This window comes from Felis catus, chromosome D4 (assembly GCF_018350175.1).
Source record: "Felis catus isolate Fca126 chromosome D4, F.catus_Fca126_mat1.0, whole genome shotgun sequence".
Classification (NCBI taxonomy): domain Eukaryota; kingdom Metazoa; phylum Chordata; class Mammalia; order Carnivora; family Felidae; genus Felis; species Felis catus.
Genome location: NC_058380.1, coordinates 94,688,043 through 94,709,823, shown reverse-complemented (window position 1 = coordinate 94,709,823; position 21,781 = coordinate 94,688,043). Strand labels below are relative to the sequence as shown.

Here is a 21,781-nt window from a genome sequence, read left to right as displayed (position 1 = left end):
CTGAACTGTGCATTTTTAAAGGATTTGTTTTGGGGCGCCTGGGTGGCTCAGTCAGTTAAGCGTCTGACTCTTTTTTTATTTTTTATTTTTATTTTTATTTTTTTTTTATTAAAAAAAAATTTTTTTTCAACGTTTATTTATTTTTGGGACAGAGAGAGACAGAGCATGAACGGGGGAGGGGCAGAGAGAGAGGGAGACACAGAATTGGAAACAGGCTCCAGGCTCTGAGCCATCAGCCCAGAGCCCGACACGGGGCTCGAACTCACGGACCGCGAGATCGTGACCTGGCTGAAGTCGGACGCTTAACCGACTGCGCCACCCAGGCGCCCCTAAGCGTCTGACTCTTGATCGCAGTTTGTGGGTTCGAGCCCTGTGTCAGGCTCTGTGCCGACATCATGGAGCCTGCCTGGGATTGTCTCTCTCTCCCTCTCTCTGCACCTCCCCAGTGCATATGCACACAATCTCTCTCTCTCTCTCTCTCTCTCAATAAATAAGCAATAAACACGTGAAAAGATAAAATAATTCATTTTACATTGTATGAACTTCATCCTCATAATTTTAAGAATCGACTGTGTCGTATTTTCTGCCATTGGCTCACGACAAACAAAGGACACTTTCTGCCCCCGATTCAACCCCAGCTTCCCGGTCTCCCAGTTCCTGGTTGGGCGGTTCCCCACTTGTGCTGAACCTGAGAGGGCTGGGCCTCTGATGGGTATGCGGGACCCAGACGTAGGCCTGGGCGACAACAGCGAGGCCTTGGGGGAGCCCAGCCCGAGGTGGGGGCCTGAGGTGTGGCCCCGCGAGGCGGCAAGAACCGTGGTCCAGGCCAGGAGCAGCCGTGAAGCCCACGAAACGTTCCCGACTCCCAATGGGCCGAGGTCGGCAACGCAGACCAGCAGGTGGGGCAGAGCCGGGTCCACCGGGAATGAAGGAAGGAATGTGGCCCACGGCCACCTGGCAGGGAGCCCTCCCCAATGGTTACAAGCGCCTCCCTCACCCATCAGTCACAGTACAGTTTGTTTCCTCAAAACTTTCTTCCTGGTTCGAGAACCCCTCTCCCGTCTTCGCCTGTCCTGCGGCCACCACTCCCCTAGCCTGGCCCTTAGTCTGGGCCGGTCTGTTCAGCCGCATCTTTACTCAACAGGCCTTCTTGGCCCCCACCCCACCATCAGGCGCTCGCCCACACACCTCAGGACATGGGCTCCTGCCACACACTTGGTGGCTCCCCAGGGTTTGGGGACCAGCCCGCCCCCCCGGCTCTCTCTCGCCCGTGGCCCTGAGTCTCACCAAACTCTGCCCGACCCCCAGATCTGCCTCGACACCCCTCCTCGGATCGGCCACAACAGCTACCTCTCCAGGCCTCTCCTTGTGTACTGCTCCCCTGGTGGGGGGGGGGGGGGGTCTCTCCCAGCACCATGACCCTGTGTGCGGGGCCGTGCCTCAGTCCCCCCGTAGTGCAGTGAGCGCTGCCCCCCTGAAACCCTCCCCACACCACTGGACAGAGCGTCCTGTCCCCTCCAGAATATGGGGACCGCGGGCAAAGATGAGACATCTTGGCATCGTGCCTCCTACAGGACCTGGTGTGGACTCGTTCACATACTCGGTGACTATCGGTCATCTGCTGCGCGCCCGGACACCAGGGGCTGGAGAGACTGGGGCCCCTCCTCACCACCACGCTCTGCGGGACCTTAAGTGCTGCCCCTCTGTCACTCTCATTTGAGCTCTGTGGCATTTCACTACCGGTGTTACGCTCAATTAATAGAAGTAATTTAGAAGCACTGATTTTTTCTGTTTGTTTGTCTACAGCAGGGCCAAACTTCTTTGGAAGTTTTCTCCATTTCGTTTATGAAAATCAGTCTGCTTTAACCTTCTCCCTCTTCCCAAAATCAAGAGGCAGACGCCTAACTGACTTGAGCCGTCGAGGTGCTCCCTGATCACGGGCTTTCAAGTCTTTCCTCTACCCTTGCCTGCTTCCCCTTTTTCATTTCTTATTTTGCATTTTTTCTTCTTGTTCCTCTTTTCCTTCTTCCTCTGTTAATAGTTGATAGTGACGACGTCTGACTCGTATTTCCTTTTATCCGTATCATTTTGTCTCCGTTATCGTTGATCAGGATATCTAATTTACTTACTCGTATTTCTTATTTCTTTAAATAATTACATCAGCTCATTTCTCTAGCACTGCGCCAGCTGCAGCCTGCCATGCTGATGCCCCTGTCCCCTTGCTTTCTTCCCAGGAGTTGAGAGATTTTTAAGAAATTATTGGAAGGGTAGTAACTTTTTATTGTACGATTATTACTTGCTATAATTTGAGAAGGTTAATGTTGCCTGCGGCGCTTTAGTTTGTGAAGATTTATTTTACAGCGAATTAACGTTCGTGGACATCTGTCATTGTGACCGTCCCTGGAGTCTTTGAAAAGTTGTATTTTCCACTCTCAGTACACACACCAGACCTGAATGGGTAATCGTGTTCCTTCAGCATTCTGTGTCTCCCCTTCATTGTGCAGGTTAATGACGTGTCATTAGGTGGACAAATAGTCGCATTGACTGTATCTTTGTTGAGAACGTGCTTGTTGTCATAACTTTGTTGTCATAACTTTGCATAACGTGCTTGTTGTCGTGTCCCTGAAGTCAGGGACGACAAGAACCGCCAGCACGTGACCTGGGCCTTCTCTTTCTTTGCATTCACGCCAATTCCTTGCAAACCTTTTGTCAGTGAGCCGATCTGCATCACATCTTCGTAAAGTGTATTTCTTATCCACATCACGGAGTTTGGGCTGGCTTTGTGGTCCGAGTGGAAACTCTGCCCCTTTGATAAGGGAGCTGGGGCGATGTTTACTCTTGGTCCCGTAAAGTTCTTTGAATTTGTTTTGCTCTTTATAGCTTTGAAAGACCTTTCACTTTGGTTGGTTTCCTTTGATGTGTTTTTTCAATACTTTGGGATTTCTCTTTGCACCTTACCGCTTTGTCCCGTTTCGTTTCCTTGTCTTTTATCATGCTTCTTGGTGTGTGAAATTTTAGGAGTGTTTATTCTTCGTATGTTCCTTCTAATTTTACTTCCGTGATGACTTATTTTTCTTCCACTTTTTCTCCGAGCTTGTCTGATGTTTAAAGTCACTTCTACGTGCAGCATGGGGCTTGAACCCACACCCCAAGATCAGGAGTCGCACACTCCACCGACTAAGCCAGCCGGGTACCCTTTCATAGTTTTCAATCCTTCTGCTGACTCACCATCTCCTCCGAAAGGTCATTTTTCTGCTTTGGGCATTCTTTCAGAGATGATCGCTTTTTTTCTTTGCTTTCTTGTATCGTGTGATATTATTACAGACCTCACGCTAATTCCCATTTTGAAAGGTATTTAAGAACAGGGATCTTCCTGGGGCGCCCGGGTGGCTCGGTCGGTTAAGCTTCCGACTCCGGCTCTGGTCATGATCTCGCGGTTTGTGGGTTCGAGCCCCACATCGGGCTCTGTGCTGACAGCTCACAGCCTGTAGCCCGTTTCGGCTTCTGTGTCTCCCCCTCTCTCTGCCCCTCCCCTGCTCGTGCTCCCTCTCTCTCAAAAATACATATTAAAAAAAATTTTTTTAAACCCAAAAAACAGAACTTCCTGGCTCTTCCCCCGGGCACCAGGTGGGCTGCGTTTCTGTCTCCACTGGAAGTTATGTGCAGCCACATGATGTGACCAGTGGCGTGTGAGAACACGTGGCACTTCCAGACAAAAGCTTTCGGATCCAATGTCTGGTCAGCCTGTTTTCTCAACTGATAACCTTTACCGTCAAGAGTGGTTTCAACTTCACAGCAGAACTGCAAGGAGCCAGCGTCCTCATCCCCTAGGCCACCTCGCCGCCTGGTATCTAGACCTACAAGCAGAGTCGGACCCCAACAGGCTCCGAGCACCCAGTTACGAGGCCAAAGTAGGAAAGTTCAATTCACTAAATGGACAGAAACATTTGCCGTTTGGTATTGGAGAAAATCCAGGGGAACGTCTCGGAACATGTGGGCAGTGCCTGGCCAGGAAGGAGGGCTGCCGTAGCCGTGCACCGAAGAAAACCTTCCCAGACACTTGGACTGAGCAGCCATGCCGGGCTGCCTCGGCCAGTGAAACAGCAGCAGCAGCAGCAGCAGCAGCAAACTACACGTAGCTGTTCTTTTCTATTTCATCAGATATAATTATTAAAGAGTTCAAAGTACGAGTGAGGAACTATAGGATCTACTGGCGGTTCTGTGAAAACACCCAGGAGTGCATGCAGCTCTGAGGAGTGCCAGGAAGTTCCAGCCGATTTTGTATCTCTCCTCTGGGGGATCAAGGCTCCAAACTCAAGCTATCACGTTCCAGAGCCTGGAGACCAGAACGTTGCTGACGTTTCAGCAACTGCCTCGTTCACCCTGCAGGACTCACAACGTGCTCTCTAGAAACAACTCCCCGGGATATAATCTCAGATTGGCTTCCATTTGGAATCAAGAGTCCACAGGCTAGCTAGGGAACTAGGAAGGATTCGGTGACTTCCTCTGTTGCTCAGCCAAAACCTGGAGTCCCCTGAAGTGCACACTAAGGTAAGTGAGGCTTCTGGAAACTCCCTGGAATAAGAGGAAGGTCAGACGCCCCAGTGGAGACGTAGGCTTGCTGGAAGGGCCTTACTGACCCTGTTACCTGCTCATCTGCCCAACAGGTTGTCTGGGGAGGATCCAAGAGGCACACCTTTGCCACGTGCGAGTTCAGGCATCTTGGAGAAGCAGCACACGGCAGCTCTTCTCCGAAGCTGGAGTGCTGGGATGAAACCAGAACTGAGCTCAGGGCCGACGCAGGTGTCAGGACCCGACCGCAGGGAACACACTTTTCTTCCCACAGGCCATGTACGCAAGGCTCCCGTGACTCGTGCGGTGAACTGGATGAGCTGACCCACCAGGGTCTAGAGACAGCTGTCTCTGCACGCCCCACCCCCACCAGATCTGATGAACAGAAGCCTCACTTGAGCTGCCTGACTGGTCCCAGCCACTCACTGAATTTCTAAATGTCCATCAGCTCAAGTCCTAGGGCCCCTGGACAGGAGGGAAGGCAGGCTGTGCTCCTTCCCAGACTCACCCAAAGGGCCAGTGGAGAAAGGAAACTAGTGCTGAGCTTAAAAATAAAACCACCAGGGGCACCTGGGTGGCTCAGTCCGTTAGGCAGCCACTTCGGTTCAGGTCATGATCCCACGGTTCGTGGGTTTGAGCCCAGCGTCAGGCTGTGTGCTGACAACTCAGAGCCTGGAGCCTGCTTTGGATTCTGTGTCTCCCTCTTCTCTCTGCCCCTCCCCTGCTCACACAGTCTGTCTCAAAAACAAACGTTAAAAATAATAATAATATGGGGCGCCGGGTGGCGCAGTCGGTTAAGCGTCTGACATCAGCCGGGTCACGATCTCGCGGTCCGTGAGTTCGAGCCCCGCGTCAGGCCCTGGGCTGATGGCTCGGAGCCTGGAGCCTGTTTCCGATTCTGTATCTCCCTCTCTCTCTGCCCCTCCCCTGTTCATGCTCTGTCTCTCTCTGTTCCAAAAATAAATAAAAAACGTTGAAAAAATAAAAAATAAAAATAAAAAAATAATAATACAATTACCAGTTACCTTACCAGCAAAATGTGTTTATTTAGGAATAGCAGAGAATTGCAACCTGGGACATGCAAACTAGGGCAAAACCACAGGCAAATCCAACAAAGAGGGGATTATTTTACGAGGAGGACGCTGGGAAGGGCTGTCCTGACCCAGAGACTCACAGCGCAGGGCGAGGGCCATTCCTTGCTGGCCGGGTCGCTGGGTGTCTCACAGGAGGTACAGCGTCCTTCCCTGTTGAGCCTGTGATCACAACGCTTTCCTGTCGAGGACGCTTCTGCTGGGTCGGTGACACTTCCTCCCACAATGGACGCAAGTCGGCACAGTGCACGAGTGCTCCTCTCTCCGGCCTCCCGACTCCATTTCAGTGAGCTTTCTCCCTTTATTCCTTTTCCCACCGCCATGGCCTTCGGGACAGTTGGAACCACTGTTCCGAGCAGGTGTTCTGCTTGGGGCAACCTTCATCCAATCCCCTCCACCCCAGGAGGGGGAACTTCCGCCATCTGGCTCTGGACACGTTCTGACATTAGGCCCTTGAAGATTTCTCCCACCATGCTGCACCGTCTTCCCACACTGGAGGCGACGACACCCAACAGGGGTCTATCGGGCCTCCCAGACTCGTCCTGGGAGTTTCCCTTGGCCACATCCCACTGCCCACTATTGTCCCTGGAGGAGTTGCTCCTGCTGCCGCCTGCCGCAGGACACGCGCTCAGCACGGACACCTGGGAGTCAGGCTCCGCCTCCCACAACCACCCACAGGTAAACTCGAGAGTGTGTTTTTAAAATTCCAAACGTGAAACTCTGACCACCTCTTGACTTTGACGACAAAACCCTGCTGTGGCCGGACACCACACCTGGTCTGACTCCTTGAAACGAAAACGTCCTTTATGGACCAGACGCTCCGTTCTCATTGCTGCTTCAGAGACGCGCAAAGCGTGTGTTTCCAGACACGCCGTTCTGTGTTGCTAGATCGAGCTCGTGACTCTCCTCCAGACCTTCTACATCCACCAGAGTTCTGCCTGATGTCTCCAGGCCTAGGAAAGGAATCAGAAATCTCCCGCTCTGGGCAGACTCAAGGCTCCAGTCCCGGGGTCGTCAGAGCCGCTCTGCCTGCTGGGAGCACAGAACCCCTCCGCCGGGGGGAGGGGGCGGGCGTCCTTTACTCCTCACGGTGCCGTTCGTTCTCGAGTCAGCTCTGTCCACTTTGGCCACACCAGCCTTTCCGCTACAGTCCGCTGGGTATGTTTTAAGTTTACTTATCGTGAGAGAGAGACAGACAGACAGACAGACACAGACAGCACGAGCAGGGGAGGAAAAGAGAGACAAGATCCAAAGAAGGCTCCACACTGCCAGCGTGGAGCCTCCCTTGGGGCTAGAACTCACGAACCAGGAGACACAACCTGAGCCCAAATCAGGAGTTGGACGCTTAGCTCAGTCATCAGCTACCCAGGTGGCCTTCTGCAGTCTGTTTCTTAAGTGAACCCGAGTCAAAACGATTCTATTAACAGCTTTAACCCGACAGAATCTATGTGCCGTGAGCCCCCCCCCCCGCCCCCCGGGGTTTTGCACGTCTGTGCCCCTTCTGCCCCCCCGCAGGTCTGCGTGGAGTCCCGCTGCCATACTGGGCATCTTTCGTTTCCCTCGCTGAGTCTGAGCTTGGGTTTTTCCTTTGTCTCCCCCTTTCTTTCCAGCCTAGTACACACCGTGCAGATCTAGCAGGCACTGAGACTTTGAACGTGTGTTCACCTAAGCGCTACCTTTTGTTCCTCCTACAGATAAACCCAACTCCCTTCCGGCCACACCGAGGTCAGCTCGCCCTCACCGGAGACTCCACCTCTGGCTCGGTCTACGGAGACCCCTCGCTTCCAGGCGAGTTCCGCACGGACACGGGCAGTCCCAAAGGCCATTCCCGCCCTGCTCGTGTAAACTGGGAGGAGAAGGGGCCAGGGAGGCGCCCCCCTGCACCCCCACCCTGCACACTTCCAGGGAGCTGTCTGGCCTCCCAAGAGAAGGCGGGAACCCGGACCCGGTCACTCCTTACCGGGGTCCCAAAGACGTGGACCTCCATTCCGGACACTGTCCCTTCCACGCGCGAGCTGAGCCCACGGAGCCCGCGTGCCCAGGGGCCCAGACAGCGCCGACCGAGCCCCGCCCGGCGCCACCCCAGCCCCCGGTCAGGGACGCGGCCCGGGTCCTCACGCCAGGCCGGCCCGCTCCAGGTCCTGGGGCAGGATGCGGCCCTTCCTGCGAGCCCTGTCCAGACGCCGCTCGGCCCGGGCCGCCTTCTTCTTGCGCAGATTCTGTCGCCGCTGGTCCTGCCGCTGCTGCATTTTCTCGACCACGCGGGCCGTGCGTTTCCCCCACCTGCGCTTCCGCTGCGCCCGCCGCTTCTCCTTGCGCCTCAGGGCCTCCTGCAGCAGGCGCTCGTCGTCCCGGATCCGCACGCCCTCGGCCTTGTACAGCAGGTTGGTCCACTGCATCTTGGTCTCCAGCTCCCGCGCCTTCCCCTCGTCCCGGTCCCGCAGCTCGGCCAGCCGACCCTGCCGTGCCCGCAGGCGCTCCAGCAGCTGCCGGTAGTTCTTCCCCGTCAGCGGCGTCAGGTTCCCCTTCAGCTTCTGCCTCTTCTCCTTCCGGCGCTGGGCCTTGCCGGCCGGCTCCCCCGCGCTCACCTCCACCTTGCGGGCGGCAACCCCAGTGAACTCCAGCTTCAAGGCGCGCCTCTCCCGTGAGCCCCCACGAGCGCCCCCAGGGGCAGGCACTGCCGCCACCCGCCTCCGCGAACGGGCGGCCTCGGGACACGGGCCACGCGGCCAGCCGGGGGCACTGCCCGGGTCCCCGCGCCTGCACGGCCGCACCTGCCTCTCACCTTATTGAAGAGCAGCCCCAGCTGTGCCTCCTCTCGGGGTGGCTCGCGGGGTGGCTCGCGGGGCGGCTCGACGGCCTCCGTGGCCTTTGCCACCTTCTCCTTCGCCCTCAGTTCCTTCCGCTTCCTCTTCTTGCGGTCCCGCTCCTGCTTCCTCCGGCGTCTTTTCTCCAGAGCCGCGGGAGATGGCTCCGAGGTGCTGCCCTGGAGGAGGAGGAGGAGAGTCAGGGCTCCCTCACGAGGGCCTCCCAAGTTCGGGGCCCCCGGTCTGGGATGTGGAATCAGGGCAGGAAAGCGGGTGAGGAAACGCTTGTGCAAGACAAGGTGCTCACTGAGCTCAGTGTTCCCCCAGGAGACAACCTGTCACCCGGAATCCAAGGGACCCCAAAAAGGACACAAAGACCCCCAGGTAAGAACCATGGCTTCCAGTTCCCAGACACAGACGTTGCACCAGGGCCCTTTACAAATAATTCGACATAGATATGTCCTCCATCGTTCTGCAGACAAGGACAGGCCTAGCCAAGGACACCATCTGGAACTCGGCATCAGATCAGGACGCTCAATGCCCATGCGGACTATGGCGCTGTTCTGCCGGTGACTCACCTGACCTCTGCTCTCACAGATGGCCTTTTCCGTCTGGAGGCCAAAAAGAGAACGCTACCAGACTGACCCAGACCTGCATGCAGGAAGGCCAGGCCGGAGCTCAGGCTGCCCCTTAGAAACGATCCCCAGGCTTGTCCCAGGGCACTGCACAAAGAAGCTGGGGGACTGTCCCACACAGCAACAGGCCCAGGGTACGTCCCCAGGGAAACGGCAGGTGGTGGCTAAGTGAAAAGATTATGTCACTCAACACAAAAAACCCAGGAGGGTTAGGTCTGGTGCTTCCTGTAGCAGTCACCTCATCGCAGACCCTCGCCACCTCACAGAGCTAGCGTGACGTCAAGAGGACACAGCGCTGCCCGGTGTCGTGTCCAACAAAGGCAGCTTCCTTCGACAGACTGAGCCTCTCTCCAAGGGCACGGGGAACCCACAGCACAGACTGTACAAAGCAGGTTACCGTGGGAACCGAGTCTCCCCAAGATGCCGGAAACTACACCTGATCCCCTGCCAACCAAAACTGCCGTGGCCCTGGCAAGACCTGCTGCAGGGGTGGGAACAGCGGCTGCCCCCAGTGGCTGGCAGAACTGAGGACCAAGCCCACAAAGGGCACCAAGGTACTTTCTCCTCCACGCAGAGCAGGAAAACCACCGCAGAAAACCACACTGCTTCCTACACCCCAGCAGCCTCCCCAACTTACCCGGCCCCGGGCCTCCTGTATTTTCTCACGTAGCCGCTGCCACAGAACATCCAGGGCAAACAAAGACTCGGACTCTGTGACCTCGACGTCTGTGAGGAAAGAAGCGGGGAGCTAAGAGGAAACCCCCTGCCTGACCTTCCCGTCCCTTTTCCCAAGGTCCAGCTTCAAAGCCTGAAACCCCACACACTGTCCCACTCCCCAAGTGGCCACTCGTCGACCTGCAGGACAGTTCTAGTAAATACTACTCTCCACTCCCCAAGCTGGACTGGCCCCCAGAACAGAACACCCCCGTGCGGTAAGACAAAATGCTTCTGATGGGTCCAGACAAACCCATCTCTCATTTCTTCCAATTTCTGCAGGCGGGGCTTCCCCACCTCTCCCAACAGGTCAGCTCTCGTGATGCCACTCTGGACACCTGCAGGCAGTGAGAGCCTCCTCGGGGCAAGGTCCTCAGGGGGACATGACCCTGCCCCTCACCAGACCCCAATGCCAAATGGCCTAGAACCACTATGTATTCCCTGGGATCTGTCCCTTGAAAACCTGCTCTCCAGAAAGTCTCAAAATACCCTAAAAATGTGTGTGACACCATATTTTCTCGTGTCCACAGAGGGCCACGTTTTCAAGGGATCTCAGTCAGCCCTGCCCCACATCTCCACCTGCAGGAGATCCTGTGGAGGTGAAGGCCTCTTCCTCCGTGGCTGCTGCTGGGTTTCTGGCCTTGGAAGCTGCTGGAGACTTCTCCCCTAGGGGTTGGGCTTTTGGCTCCACTGCCTTCTCCTCCCTCTCCCAGGATTTCTTCTGCGCTTTCTTCCTCTTCTTTTTTGGGGGCCCAGAAGCTTCTGAGCCTCGAGTTTTGCTGGCTGAAATACAAAATCATAAAGGGCTGCGGTCTTAACCTTTGTGACCCATCCAACCTGCATGAAAGTTTTGCAAAGCCTTTGATCCCAGGATACTGTAGGCGAGTCAGGACGGAGCATGCAGAGACCCTTGTCCTTTTGTAAAGCTCAGAGCCACCCACAAACCCGAGAAAGGAGGCTGGCCACAGGTGGTAAAACCCTGCAATACATCCACACTGGACCCAGCAGTCTGCTTATGAGAATCCGTCCTGATACGCACCAAGATTTGACCTCAAAATTGTTCATCGCAGGGAAAAACTAGAAAAACCTGGATACTCACCTACAAGCACAAGTTAAGCCACCCGCCACGTTACAAAGCACTACCTAGCCGTCAAAAACGAGAACACAAGCTTTCGTTTTTTTAAGGGATCAAAACATATTTACACTTAAACTAACAAAAAGAGTACATTGAGTACGAAACGAGACTTTTTAAAACGCTGAGACGCACTCACAGAAGGAAAAGTAATCTTTTAACGTATAAAGTTACAACCCAGTGCTAAGAAACCTCAATTTTCCTAACTTCCGGTAATAAGTTTGCCTGGCATAAAGACAAAAGGCCGTTCTCCGTCTAGCTGCCTGTCAGACGCTGATGCGCTCTGCCCCTTCGGGTCCAGGCAGCACTCACAAGTGCCAACCTCTGTCTCACCTGCTTGTGTACGGACTTCCCGGTAAACCCCACTGGCAGGAGCCGTCCCGTTCCCGCCCTCTCCCTACCTCCCCCATCCCATCGGGTCACCTCCTGCAAGCCCCGCAGGGGCCTCCGGCCCGGTGGGTTCCCTGGCACCCCCGAGCTGATGCCCACAAGCAGGGAAACAGTGACAACTGTACATAACCCTTAAGAGTCTTTCCACCATCTTACGGGCTTGCTTCACGCACCCACGTGTCTCACCCACCCGCAGGCTGCGCGGGGCGGCGCAGGGGCGTACCCCACCCCCAGCCCTGCCAGGCCCGACCCCGGCTGCGCTGTACCGGACTTGCGTTTCTGCGGCTCCGGGCTGGGCTGGGAGCAGATTTTCCTGGCCAGGCCCTGCAGGTAGGCGTCCTTGGCGAGCAGAGAGGCCATGGTCGCGGGTTCTGGGACTCTCCTGGGAGACACACAAGCGACCCCCTCGCCACGCCACCCTCACCACGCCGCCGGACCGCCCTCGCCGGAAGCCGCGCGTGCGCAGGCGCCGCCAGCCGAGCGCCGAGCCGCCAGCGCGCGGTGCTCGACTAGCCAGGCCTGGCTCCGCCGGAAGAGACGCGCGGGGCGGGGCGCAAAGCATTGTGGGTCCTGGGCTTCCGTGGCCCCCGGCCTCTTCCCTCGGGCGGGGATGGGGACGGAGCTGTGACTTTCCGGCCGCCGCGCCCCCCCACCCCCCCACCCCCGGCACAGTGCCGTGTACACAGTGGGCGCTCAGTACCCGGGGGCGACGGGACCGATCGGCCGTGGTTCAGCCTTCTGGGGACCCAGATCCGAAGCGGGACCCGGCGAGAGCGGGTCCGCTCCGAAAGCACCGCGCGCCCAGCAGGTGCCGGGCGGGCTGCAAGGGCGGGAGATGCCAGCGCCGAGAAGACACGCAGCGGCGTCCTCGGCGGGTCTGCGTGTGTGTGGCCACCGGCAACACGTAAGGCAAGCGCAGGACGAGTTGGGTAACGGGGAGTGCCAAGGAGAAAGGTCCGGGAGGAAGGGATGTGCGGTGTCGGGAGGGAGGATGCTGGGGCGCTCGAGGAAGACCCACTGGGGTCTTTGCTCTGGGCAGTGCAGCCACAGGCTAAGATTTAGGACAAGGCTTATCCCTTAACTCACGAGGGAAGGGACGGGAGTGTTCAGCCTGAGGTTGGAGACCACCGCACCCCTGTTCCGCAATTCATGGCGGCGACAGGCTTTGTCACAACACCCAGCCCTTCAAGGGCTGCCTTGGGGTGAGTAGGGGAGGCCTTATTCCTCAAGGGAGGGAGGGGGCAGGGGCTTGGATTTATAAACTACAATTTCAAAAGCTATTTGAAAAGGTTTCTGACGAAGCAGTAAGAATGTAACTTTCTGCCCGGGATCTCTGCTGTGAGGTGACGTTTTGAGGAGAGGATGGCTTCGTTGTCCCCCACGGTAGATTTCCAGGACACTCACTGAGCCATAAACGTGTCCTTCCTGGCACCGTCCGTTTTCACCATCAAAGCCAGAGGCGCAGAGGAACAGGGATGTGGGAGGGGAGGGGATGATGTGTCCTCTTCCAGTCCACACCACCAGTCTGGGGTTCTCCGTCCCGTGTGACCATCTCCAGGGGGGTCTTTGAGGCTTTGCTGAGGTCCTGTCTGGGCGGGAGGTGGTTGACGGCAGCAGCGTTGCCAAAGGGCCGGGAGAAGAGTTGAGTCCTGAGTGCGAATCTTGACTCATGGGCCTTATTCATCTGTGAGTTTTCTGGAGGGTTTGACCAGCGGATCCTATCTCCTCCCTGAACACCTACTCTCCTCCTTGGGTCTCATTTCCCTTTTCTGTTAACTCTTACTGTGCAGTGACTCCCTTCAGAGCTCGTGACTCGGTGCTGCCGACTCCCCTGAACTCCAGGCCCACATTTGGACATGAGACACATCGTCGTGGGTATGTACAGAACAGGGGTCCTGGCCTCCCCCGACCCCACCTCCCCTCACTGCCTGCCTTCTGCCTCAGTTAAGGCCACTCCATGCTTCCAGGCACAGAAGTCAGACCTTGACGCCACCCTGCCTCCTCATTCCCTACATCTGGTCCTTGAGTGAATTCTGTTGGCTCTCCCTTCAAAGTATATCCGGAACTGTGTTTGACTTGTTCCAGACTGCCACCCTGATCCTGCTCTAGATTTCAAAAGGCTGTAAGAAATAGTAACTAACTGCAACGCAAAACGAAAATACACGTAAAAAGATGTTTGGAGGGACTCCTGTGTGGCTCAGTCGGTGAAGCGGCCGACTTCGGCTCAGATCACGATCTTGCGGTTTGTGAGTTCGAGCGCAGAGCCCATTTTGGATCCTCTGTCTAACCCTCCCCCCTTGCTCTTTCAGAAATAAACATTCAAAAATAAACATTTAGAGAACTGGGGAAGTTAGAATGTGTCATGAGGCACATCTGGGTGGCTCAGTCAGGTTAAGCGTCCGACTCCGTTTTGGCTGAGGTCATGATCTCAGTTCTTGAGACTGAGCCCCATGTCAGGCTCTACAGGCTGACAGCACAGAGCCTGCTTGGGATTTTCTCTCTCTCCTCTCTTCCCCTCCGTCACTCTCTCAGAATAAACATTAAAAAAAGAAAAAAAAAACGTGTCATGATATTAGATGATATTATGGGATAATTGTTCACGTGGGCCTGATGCTGGCATTGGGCCATGGAGAGTTGCTTTTCCTAGAGAGACGAGCTGACAGGCATCTAGGGGTGAGGTGGCGTGAGGTCTGCGGCTGATGTTCGCGTGGTTTTTATGGATGAGAGAGCAAGCAGAGGTGCAGGAAGTGAATCCAGAAAAGCACCCAGGTGGGTGTTCTTTATGCGACCTTTATAACTTTGCCAGGGGTTCGAATGTTCTTGGAATAAAATGCCTGGGACACAGGCAGGAAGGACTGAGGACTGACCAGGCTTGAGTGACACGGAGGCCACAGGGGACCTTAATACCCGTAGCTCGGCCGGGGTCGTGCAGACGAAGCCGGCCTGAAGCAGACTTGAGACACACCTGGAAACAAAGAGCCCGTTTCTCCAGTGAGGTCTGCTGCCGGGGGGCGTGGGCTAGAGAGGAGGAGGTGGTGTGGGGAGCTGGCTTGCTCCGGGGGTGGGGGGAGAAACCACTTCGCTTTCCATTTCCAATGGGGACGGTGGCCTCAGCCCAGGAGAACAAGACACTGATGGTGCAGAGAGCCTGTTGCTCAGGTGTTATGACACTGAAGACGGTCGAAACCCCCGTTAAGGTTGGTTCGCTCCGTCCGGCCTTTTCCCCACACGTGCTTCATTGGTTGCAGTCCTTTTTTCTTCGTCAGTGTCAAATACAAGTTATTTCTGCAACGAGGGTATTTCAGGAAGAGATCATCACCTGTCTCCTCGATGCGGAGCCTTCCCCAGGCCACCCCCAGAAAACCAGGGCCAGAGCCAGGACTGGACCCCAGCTCCCACCTGTGTGCCACCCCTGCTTGGCCATGGGGGTCTCTGGGCCCCAACACCATTGGGCTCGTGTCCTTCCCTGTCCCTGAGACTGGACTGTGTGCTGCCACCTCCTCCGTAGACCAACTGCTGTCTCCCTCGTGAGGAGGCACGCTGGCGACAGGGCGTGGGCTCGAAACCCCCTTTCTCTGGGGGGGCCTGGCACCCAGGCACCGGGCCTAGCATTCCGTCTGGGTTGAGCCCCAATTTCTGCTGCTTCCCTTCCCGGCTCGGTGGCTGCGGACACAACGCTTCGACCCCTTCCAAGCCCGTGGCCGTTCCTCCCTGTAGTGCAGGTAACTGCCACACCAACGCCAGGTCCAGTGAGGACTAGATGGGACCGAAGTACAGGCAGCTGGACCTCGTAAAGTGCAACGATGCCAGTTTTTCTTTAGTCGCCAAGCATTAAGGACTTTCCAGCTCCCAGGCGGTTCTAGGCAACCGGAATGCAGCCATTAGCCCCAAACTGACCAAGTCCCTGCTTGCCCAAAGCCCCTACGGGTGGAAGGCTTACCTGGAGCCCAGGCCGTCCAGGCAGAGCCCAGAAGCTGTTCTCCCCACAGCCAGTGGGAAACCGGGGGTGATCCCAGACTGGTCCCGGACCACCAAGAAGGAGCCAACCAACGCAAGATGGCCGTGTTGTTTTTATTCGACTGTCTTGTTACAAAACCCACCGGAATGTGTATGGCAGAGTGAGGAAGGTCCCTTGCTCTCAGCACCCCTCTCCCCACCACAACCCTGCGGGGACGGTCAGCTACCAGGGGCCCTCAGGCAAAGCAGCAGGTGCATCTCTGCACAGGAGACCGGAGGGCGGAGCGTGGACTTGGCCAGTACTGTCCACTGAGTGCCACCCTGTGGCTTGTACATAGCAGGACGTCCTCCGGCCCCACTATTGGCCTGGACACACTGTCTAGGAAACGTCCGCCCGGCAGGCCAGGTGGGCAGTGAACAGAGGTGGCATCTCCGAGGGACGGGCTACCTTGGAAACGGTTGAGGGCAGTATCTTCCCCAACACTCTGGGGGGTGCTGGCCCTGGGATAAAGGTCCCAAGGAGGCCACACCAGACTTAAGAACCTAGGGTCGCGGGGAGGGGAGCCCTGGGAGGCTCAGGCGTGCTCTGTGGGGCCGGGGCCAGTGGCATGGGAGTGGGCAGGGGCTGCAGCCTGCAGGGGGCCAGCGCTGGGCTCCGGGGACGCCAGCACAGGGGCTGAGAGGCCATCAGCAGAGTCTGTGTCGAGGTCCAGCCTCCAGTAAGCTTCGCACAGAGGCAGGTCATTAGCTTCGCAAAGACTTGAGCTTTTCCACCACCAGAAACCCAGGGAGAGACAGGAGCAGGCAGAGGCGGACGGAAGCCGGGGCGGGGCAGGGAGCGAGACAGAAGCAGAGTTAAGAAAACAGACCACACCCCAAATCTGCCTTTCCCCTCCTGTGTGCGGGCCCCTCTTCAGGCAAGCCCGGCTCAGGGTGGGTATGTGCGGCCGCACCTACTTCGGGGTCCTACGGAGCATCCTGAAGGGAGGCCTTCCAGGAGCGGCCACCCGTGTGACCTCGGCAAGTCCCTCCCAGCTGACCGCCACAAGGCTGAGCGACCTGCGCTGCCACGTCCCCCCCGGCTCGGCTGCCCTCCTTTTGCAGACCCCGGAAAGCAGCGCCCAGAGGTTGCTGTGGTCTCTCCACACTCGCTACACTTCGCAAGGACGCAAAAGCAGAGACCTGGTCTTTTTGGGATCTCCGCTCAGCAGGGGTGGCCGGATAAGGTGATCAGAACCAGAGACCCCGGCGCTCCATTCTGTACCACTGTACCAGCCGTGTGGTCTCCAACAGGCGCCTAAGCCCCCTGAGCTCAGTCTCCCTGCCTCTAACACGGGGTCTGCGGTGGCGGCAGCCTCCCTGGGCACGGGCAGATACGGGTGAGGATGTGGGTGAGCAGCACGGCTCGCCAGGGTTGTCAAAGGGGCGACTAGAGAACCGAGGTCCCCACACCCGTCTAACTGGCTTGCTCCTTCCTCCGGCCCCGCCCCTCACTCCCTCCCTCCCCTGCTCCTCCTGCCCTCAGCAGTCTGGGCACAGAGCAGCAGCCCAAGGAGAGTGCAGGGTGATAGGTAGAGAAAGAGCAAGCTGTGAACAGGAAGCAGGCGAGCACGGCCACGGGCATGCAGGGCACGGCAACCCGGCTTGGGAGCTCTAGGGGACTCGACCCCGTGTAGAGGCCCCGCCTTCTACAGGTGTTTACAGCCGAGAGGAACTCCACCTCCTGCGGCTCCAAGGATGGCAAGGAGCCCCCTGGGTGAACCAGAGACTGACGGGGCAGGACATGGGAAGCCTGCCACTCAGGCCCCTGGGTTCCCTGCAGTCTTGTCAAGTGACTTTGGGCAGGTCCCTCATGGCCACCCCCGGCCCCGGCCCCCAACCTCAACAGGCAGGGCTGAACTGCTGTCCTGTAACCACTTAGTCCACATGCCCGGCCCTCGGGAACATCAGGAAACACACACACACAGGGACAAGAAGGGATCATGCAATATCCAGTGGGGCTGGGAGCCATGTCCCAGCGTGGTCTGAGACACCCCTACCCCTGTGGACCTACTCAGGACCCCTCTCTGAAGGGTGTTTAAGAGATATTTGCCACGTATCTGTTGAGCCAATAGATATCAGGGACCAGAGGTGACCCCAGAACCCTCTGGAAAAGTCTAGAACCATTCCAGCTAAAGAGAGACACTATGCCTTCTCATAGACACCAAGATGGCCAAGACAGTGGGGGCTGGCATTGAGTACAGGGCAGGGAAACCAAGGCCCAGACCGCAGACAGTGCTGGCCCTGGGCCTCTGTGGCCCCAGCATGGCCTCCGTGGGACAGGGAAGGAGCATTTGAAAGCCAGCACAGGAAAAACAAACCCCACAGGTTTGTGTGGGCAAGGGCATGGGGGGCACAGACTCTGTCTGAACAGAGACTTGATTTTTCCGGCCAAGGGGCACAGAGGAGCGAGGCCTCCCAGTTTCCAGCCTCCGTTTTCCTCCATGTGAATCACACAGGGACTCTGATTTCTCAGGGCCCCTCGAGCTCAGAAGACTCAGGGTTTGGAATTCTAAGTCGTGCACGCAGGCTGGGGTGACAGGTCCTGCCCACTGCCGTATCCCTGTGGCCCAGCATGGGCCTAGCATGTAGCAGGGCTCCGGTCTGCGAACCAGGCCGAGCTGAACAGGAACTCAGTGGGGTCGTACCCTTGGCCCGGCCTTCAAGGCCATCCTCTGTTCGAGTTTTTTCCTCCTTCGCACCCCTCTGTGGACCCTGACGCGTGCTGTGAGGTTTCGGTGACGCCCCCGTGGAGCTGCATCCCTAGGCAGGCACTAGCGTCCTGCACGTTCTGGGCGTGAACCTGGGCTGCCAGAAGTTCACCCAGCTCCGGCTGGAATGTTTCAATACTGGCCAACAAGCTAAGAGAACCACACAGGCCCAGAGCGAGGCAGCCAGCAGCCCCCCAGGAATGCTGGCTCCTGCTTGCCCTTCTCGGGCTGGGCCCACCCAACCCCTGAAGTTCTGTGATTTTCATCCTGCTGCCCAGGGCCTGGCAGTCAATATAAATTGTCTGTCCACCAGTGGCTCTGACCACGAGCTCTGCTCTCAAACCTGGGCACGGGGCTGTGCCGCCAAGACCAGGAAGGGCTCGGAAAGACGGGACCTTCGGGGCTGCCGGCCGGGCGCGGGCCCACGGGTGTGCTCTGCGCAGGGTCCGGCCCTATCTGTACCTGGACGAGTAATACTCCTCCTCCAGCTCATACAGGTCGATGGAGATCTCATCCCGCAGGGCGATGAGCTTCCGGTCACACTCTTCCTGCAGGGCTCGCAGCTGCTGGTTGCGCTGGTCGATGGCCTCGTTCACCGATGGGAAGTCATTGAGGATGAGAAACTGCTTGAGGTCGGACACCAGTTTCATCAGGGACTCGCCGGCTCGGACCTGCGGCCACCAGGAGCAGGGCAGGGGTGGTGAGGAGACCACGGCGGCCCTGCCTCCGTTTCTTCCTCTATAAAGTGGGACTAGGGCGTGGACCTTCCCAGGGTCATTGTGGGAAGGGAGACAACTAGAGAGGAGTCCCGGGAGGGCAGGGTCCCTGGCTCCCGCCCGGACTGCAGAAGAGGCTTCCCCGGGGCTTCCCAGCCCCACGGGGCCGCCAGCTTTCTCTCCAAGGCGGTGCTCCACTCCCATCACATGGGTTCCTTGAGCCCACCCCCACTTCATAGAGCCTCAAACCCCAGATAAGACCACCGCCCTTCCTGATGCCTGCCCCGCGCTTCCTTGGGGCAGCATGCAGGCCAGCTGGGTGCGATTCCTCAGGGCTCTCCCCACACATTCTCACCGGTGGGCACACACTGACGGGAATGTTTGGTCGACGTGCTCGTTCTGTGGCACCAGAAGGGATAAAAACGCACACCTCGTTTCGCTCAGCAATTTACTTCTCCCCCAGTGAATCTCGAGGAGCTTTCTCGTCAGCCAAGGAGGGCCAACCCCTCTCTAAGCACCGCACAGCGCTCGACGTGATGGACGTGGCCCACCACCTGCCGCCCCTCACACGACTGCCACAGACAACCCTCCTCTCGAGAGGAGTCTCCTGAGGATCGGTTTGCCCTTCCTCCCCCCGCCCCCGACCGGAAAGCCCCCTTGGGGACCACGAGGCTCCCGGAGCCCGGGCTGTGCCCTCCACCTAGTGACTCACGATGTTGGCAGCTCGCACGTGCATCTCGTAATTGTCCTGCTCGCCCTGAGTGGCCCTCGACACTTGAGTCTCGTCCTCGATCTGGAGGACAAACAAGAAAGCCCAGAATCGGCAGGTGCCCCAGCCCACAGGTGACTGGCCGGCTGCACACACCCACAGTGGCTGCCTCCTGCCTGTCATCCGCTGTACCTTCTCCGCCAGGCACTGCTGACCTGACCTTGGGCGACGTTCAGCCGCACCCCCTCTTGTCATCTTCTAAGGAGCTAACGGGCACCTTCATTGGGACAGGTGGATGCCTGTGTATGTTGACTGCCTCGCCATGTGCAGGGAGGTCTCGGGCAAGTCTTTTTTGGGGTGTGGAGCCTTGTTCTGTGTGAAATGGGGTCACTAGCTGAGGTGCTCGGTGAACCAACTGCCAAACAAGTGAAGGCACAACGTGGTTCTCTTAAGTGACCATTTACGGAGCATTTCCAGGGTGCCGGGCACCACGTTAAGCACGTGACCACCGTTAACTTACGACGTTCTCACCGAAGCCCCGACTGCCATCCCTGGTTTACAGGAGGGCAAAGCTGAGGCAGGGCAGACCCGAGAGTGCACTCAAGGTGTCTCCGACGGTAAATAGAGGCGCCAGGAGTGCTGCTGGCCTGTCACTGCTCCAACCCGTCCATCTGGACGGGGCTTTCACAGGGGGTCTTGCCAGGCACGGGCAGGGGTCAGGGCACTCTGAAGTGAGGAGCTGGACACCCTGGGTGCAAATCCTGGCTTTGCCAGTTATTAGCAGAACGACCTTGGCAAATCACTGAATCTCCCGAGCCTCGGTTTCCTTCTCTAAGAAGAGAAACAACAGTACTGCCCCGTGGAGAGTTTCTGTGAAGGTTAAACGGAAGGAGACCCAGACAGCCCTGGGAATACAGCGACACACAGTGAACAAACACTAAACACAGGCCAGCCAGCTTCATCGTCTTCAGAAAGCCTTCGGAGGGTGGCAGCAGTCTCAAAGATCCAACCCCACCCAGACACTGGCCACGCTACCGTCCTGGAGGAGTCTCCCCAACTTTTCTCACTGACCTCACTCACTCGCAACAGCTACCACATCTGGGCCCCCATCAGGCCCCACAGCAACCATTTTATAAAGTCATCCAATCGCCAGAGGGCTTTAGGTTGCGGGAGAAACTGAGGCACTGAGAAGACTCGTTCCCGCCCAGACCCACATTGCTCGTAAGTGGCGCTGGACATTCAACCCTGGCAATCGGACTAGACTCCTCTCCAGCTTCATCTGTTGACCTGCTTGTCATTGCTGACCCCTCCCCACCCCCACCCCCACCCCCACCCCCACCCCCACCGTACAGTCCTCCCAAATGTTTTTCCCATGTGGACATAGGCCGGGCCTGTGTGTTCACTGCTGTATCTTCACCACCGGGCACAGAGCACCTGCTCCGTGTTCAGTGGGTGCTGCTGAAAGCAGAAATCACTCCCCCACCCCCACCCCATGACCCTTGACCACAGCAGGTCAGCTACTCAGCTCACCACCATCCCTAGACCCTGCTCCTTCCCTTGGTCTCAGACCCCGGGGCGCCCACCTTGGCAGTCTTGATGATCTCGGTGAAGTTGTCCATGATGGACTTGATGTCATCCTTGAGCCGCTTGTTGTAAGACTGCAACAGTGTCTCCTTGCTCTGCGGCAGGGCTCTCTGCTGGGCCATGGCGGGGGCCTCAGGCAGTGCAGGGACAGAGATCTGGGGCCACCGGTCGCCACCTGGGAGCCAGAGTCCGGGTGAGCGGGGCCAGCCTCAGCCGCCCACATCCCAGCAGAACTGGGATCTCGGGAGAGGCCCTCTCCGTTAAGCACACCTGTCCCACCATCCGCACACGGGCACACTGCGGGGACTCGTGTCCCGACCGCTCAGGGGCGAGGCCCGAGCCTTCCCCGGCCCCTCCGCCGGAGCGTCCCTCCGACTCTACCGCCACCGCCGCGCCCAAGGCTCCCTCGCTCGGGGTGGGGGTCTGGGGGTAGTCCCGGACCACCTCCGTCTCCGCGCCAGGAGCCTTGCGCCTGCGCGCCGCCGACCGACGGAACTCGCGGCCTCGGAGTCGCTTAGTGGGGAGGGTCACCCCCGAGTAAAGACGGCGACCCCGCTCCGCCGCCCCCACCTGGTCCGCAGAGCCCGGCGCGACGGGCACTCGGTCGGGGTGGAGACGAGCGTGCGTCCCTCCCAGTAAGACCCGGCTCCCTGCCGCCGTCGCCGCTTCGCTCCCGTACAGCTGCGACTCGCCGCGGTAGGCGCGGTAGGCACCGCCCCTGGGC

General features: G+C 57.8%; 2 protein-coding genes and 1 long non-coding RNA gene across 8 annotated transcripts; 1 reads left to right on the top strand and 2 right to left on the bottom strand.

Annotated features, from left to right (window-relative positions):
* Window positions 1–271: 271 nt before the first annotated feature.
* SURF6 (surfeit 6) lies at window positions 272–11,808 on the bottom strand. Of its 4 annotated transcripts, none has more exons than XR_006588604.1 (6): window positions 11,375–11,573; window positions 10,399–10,602; window positions 9,743–9,831; window positions 8,449–8,649; window positions 5,686–8,257; window positions 272–329 (listed from the first exon to the last, which is right to left on the bottom strand). XR_006588604.1 is itself a non-coding variant. In XM_003996044.6 (5 exons), exons 1-5 carry the CDS (start codon window positions 11,699–11,701, stop codon window positions 7,778–7,780), a joined length of 1,068 nt encoding a protein of 355 aa, XP_003996093.3. In that variant the 5' UTR covers window positions 11,702–11,808; the 3' UTR covers window positions 5,599–7,777. The 4 variants fall into 4 exon arrangements, 2 of the variants coding, with proteins under 2 accessions (XP_003996093.3, XP_019672313.3); XR_002148635.3 differs by lacking the exon at window positions 272–329 and having other exon boundaries at window positions 5,599–6,837; window positions 7,624–8,257; XM_003996044.6 differs by lacking the exons at window positions 272–329; window positions 11,375–11,573 and adding an exon at window positions 11,608–11,808 and having other exon boundaries at window positions 5,599–8,257.
* Window positions 11,809–11,934: 126 nt separating this feature from the next.
* Window positions 11,935–13,517, top strand: LOC105261141. Of its 2 annotated transcripts, none has more exons than XR_002148637.3 (3): window positions 11,935–12,245; window positions 13,132–13,216; window positions 13,309–13,517. It is a non-coding gene; the product is annotated as an uncharacterized LOC105261141 (long non-coding RNA). The 2 variants fall into 2 exon arrangements; XR_002148639.3 differs by lacking the exon at window positions 11,935–12,245 and adding an exon at window positions 12,259–12,543.
* Window positions 13,518–15,393: 1,876 nt separating this feature from the next.
* MED22 (mediator complex subunit 22) lies at window positions 15,394–21,776 on the bottom strand. 2 transcript variants are annotated; one of them, XM_003996043.6, is made up of 5 exons: window positions 21,628–21,776; window positions 21,057–21,232; window positions 19,477–19,557; window positions 18,511–18,719; window positions 15,394–16,063 (listed from the first exon to the last, which is right to left on the bottom strand). In XM_003996043.6, exons 2-5 carry the CDS (start codon window positions 21,177–21,179, stop codon window positions 15,874–15,876), a joined length of 603 nt encoding a protein of 200 aa, XP_003996092.2. In that variant the 5' UTR covers window positions 21,180–21,232; window positions 21,628–21,776; the 3' UTR covers window positions 15,394–15,873. The 2 variants fall into 2 exon arrangements, with proteins under 2 accessions (XP_003996092.2, XP_019672315.1); XM_019816756.3 differs by lacking the exon at window positions 21,628–21,776 and adding an exon at window positions 21,328–21,594.
* Between the last annotated feature and the right edge of the window lie 5 nt (window positions 21,777–21,781).

Bases quoted from the DNA above. Each gene is read 5' to 3' on its own strand.
- SURF6 (XM_019816754.3), bottom strand. From the start codon at position 11,492: ATGGTGGAAAGACTCTTAAGGGTTATGTACAGTTGTCACTGTTTCCCT. The intron at 10,603-11,374 runs GTGACCCGATGG...TTTGTATTTCAG, and splicing joins CCCTGCGGGGCTTGCAGGAG to CCAGCAAAACTCGAGGCTCA. The intron at 9,832-10,398 runs GTGGAGATGTGG...CTTTCCTCACAG, and splicing joins CTCCACAGGATCTCCTGCAG to ACGTCGAGGTCACAGAGTCC.
- MED22 (XM_003996043.6), bottom strand. From the start codon at position 21,179: ATGGCCCAGCAGAGAGCCCTGCCGCAGAGCAAGGAGACACTGTTGCAG. The intron at 19,558-21,056 runs GTGGGCGCCCCG...TTTGTCCTCCAG, and splicing joins AGATCATCAAGACTGCCAAG to ATCGAGGACGAGACTCAAGT. The intron at 16,064-18,510 runs GTACAGATAGGG...GTGGTGGAAAAG, and splicing joins GAGGAGTATTACTCGTCCAG to CTCAAGTCTTTGCGAAGCTA.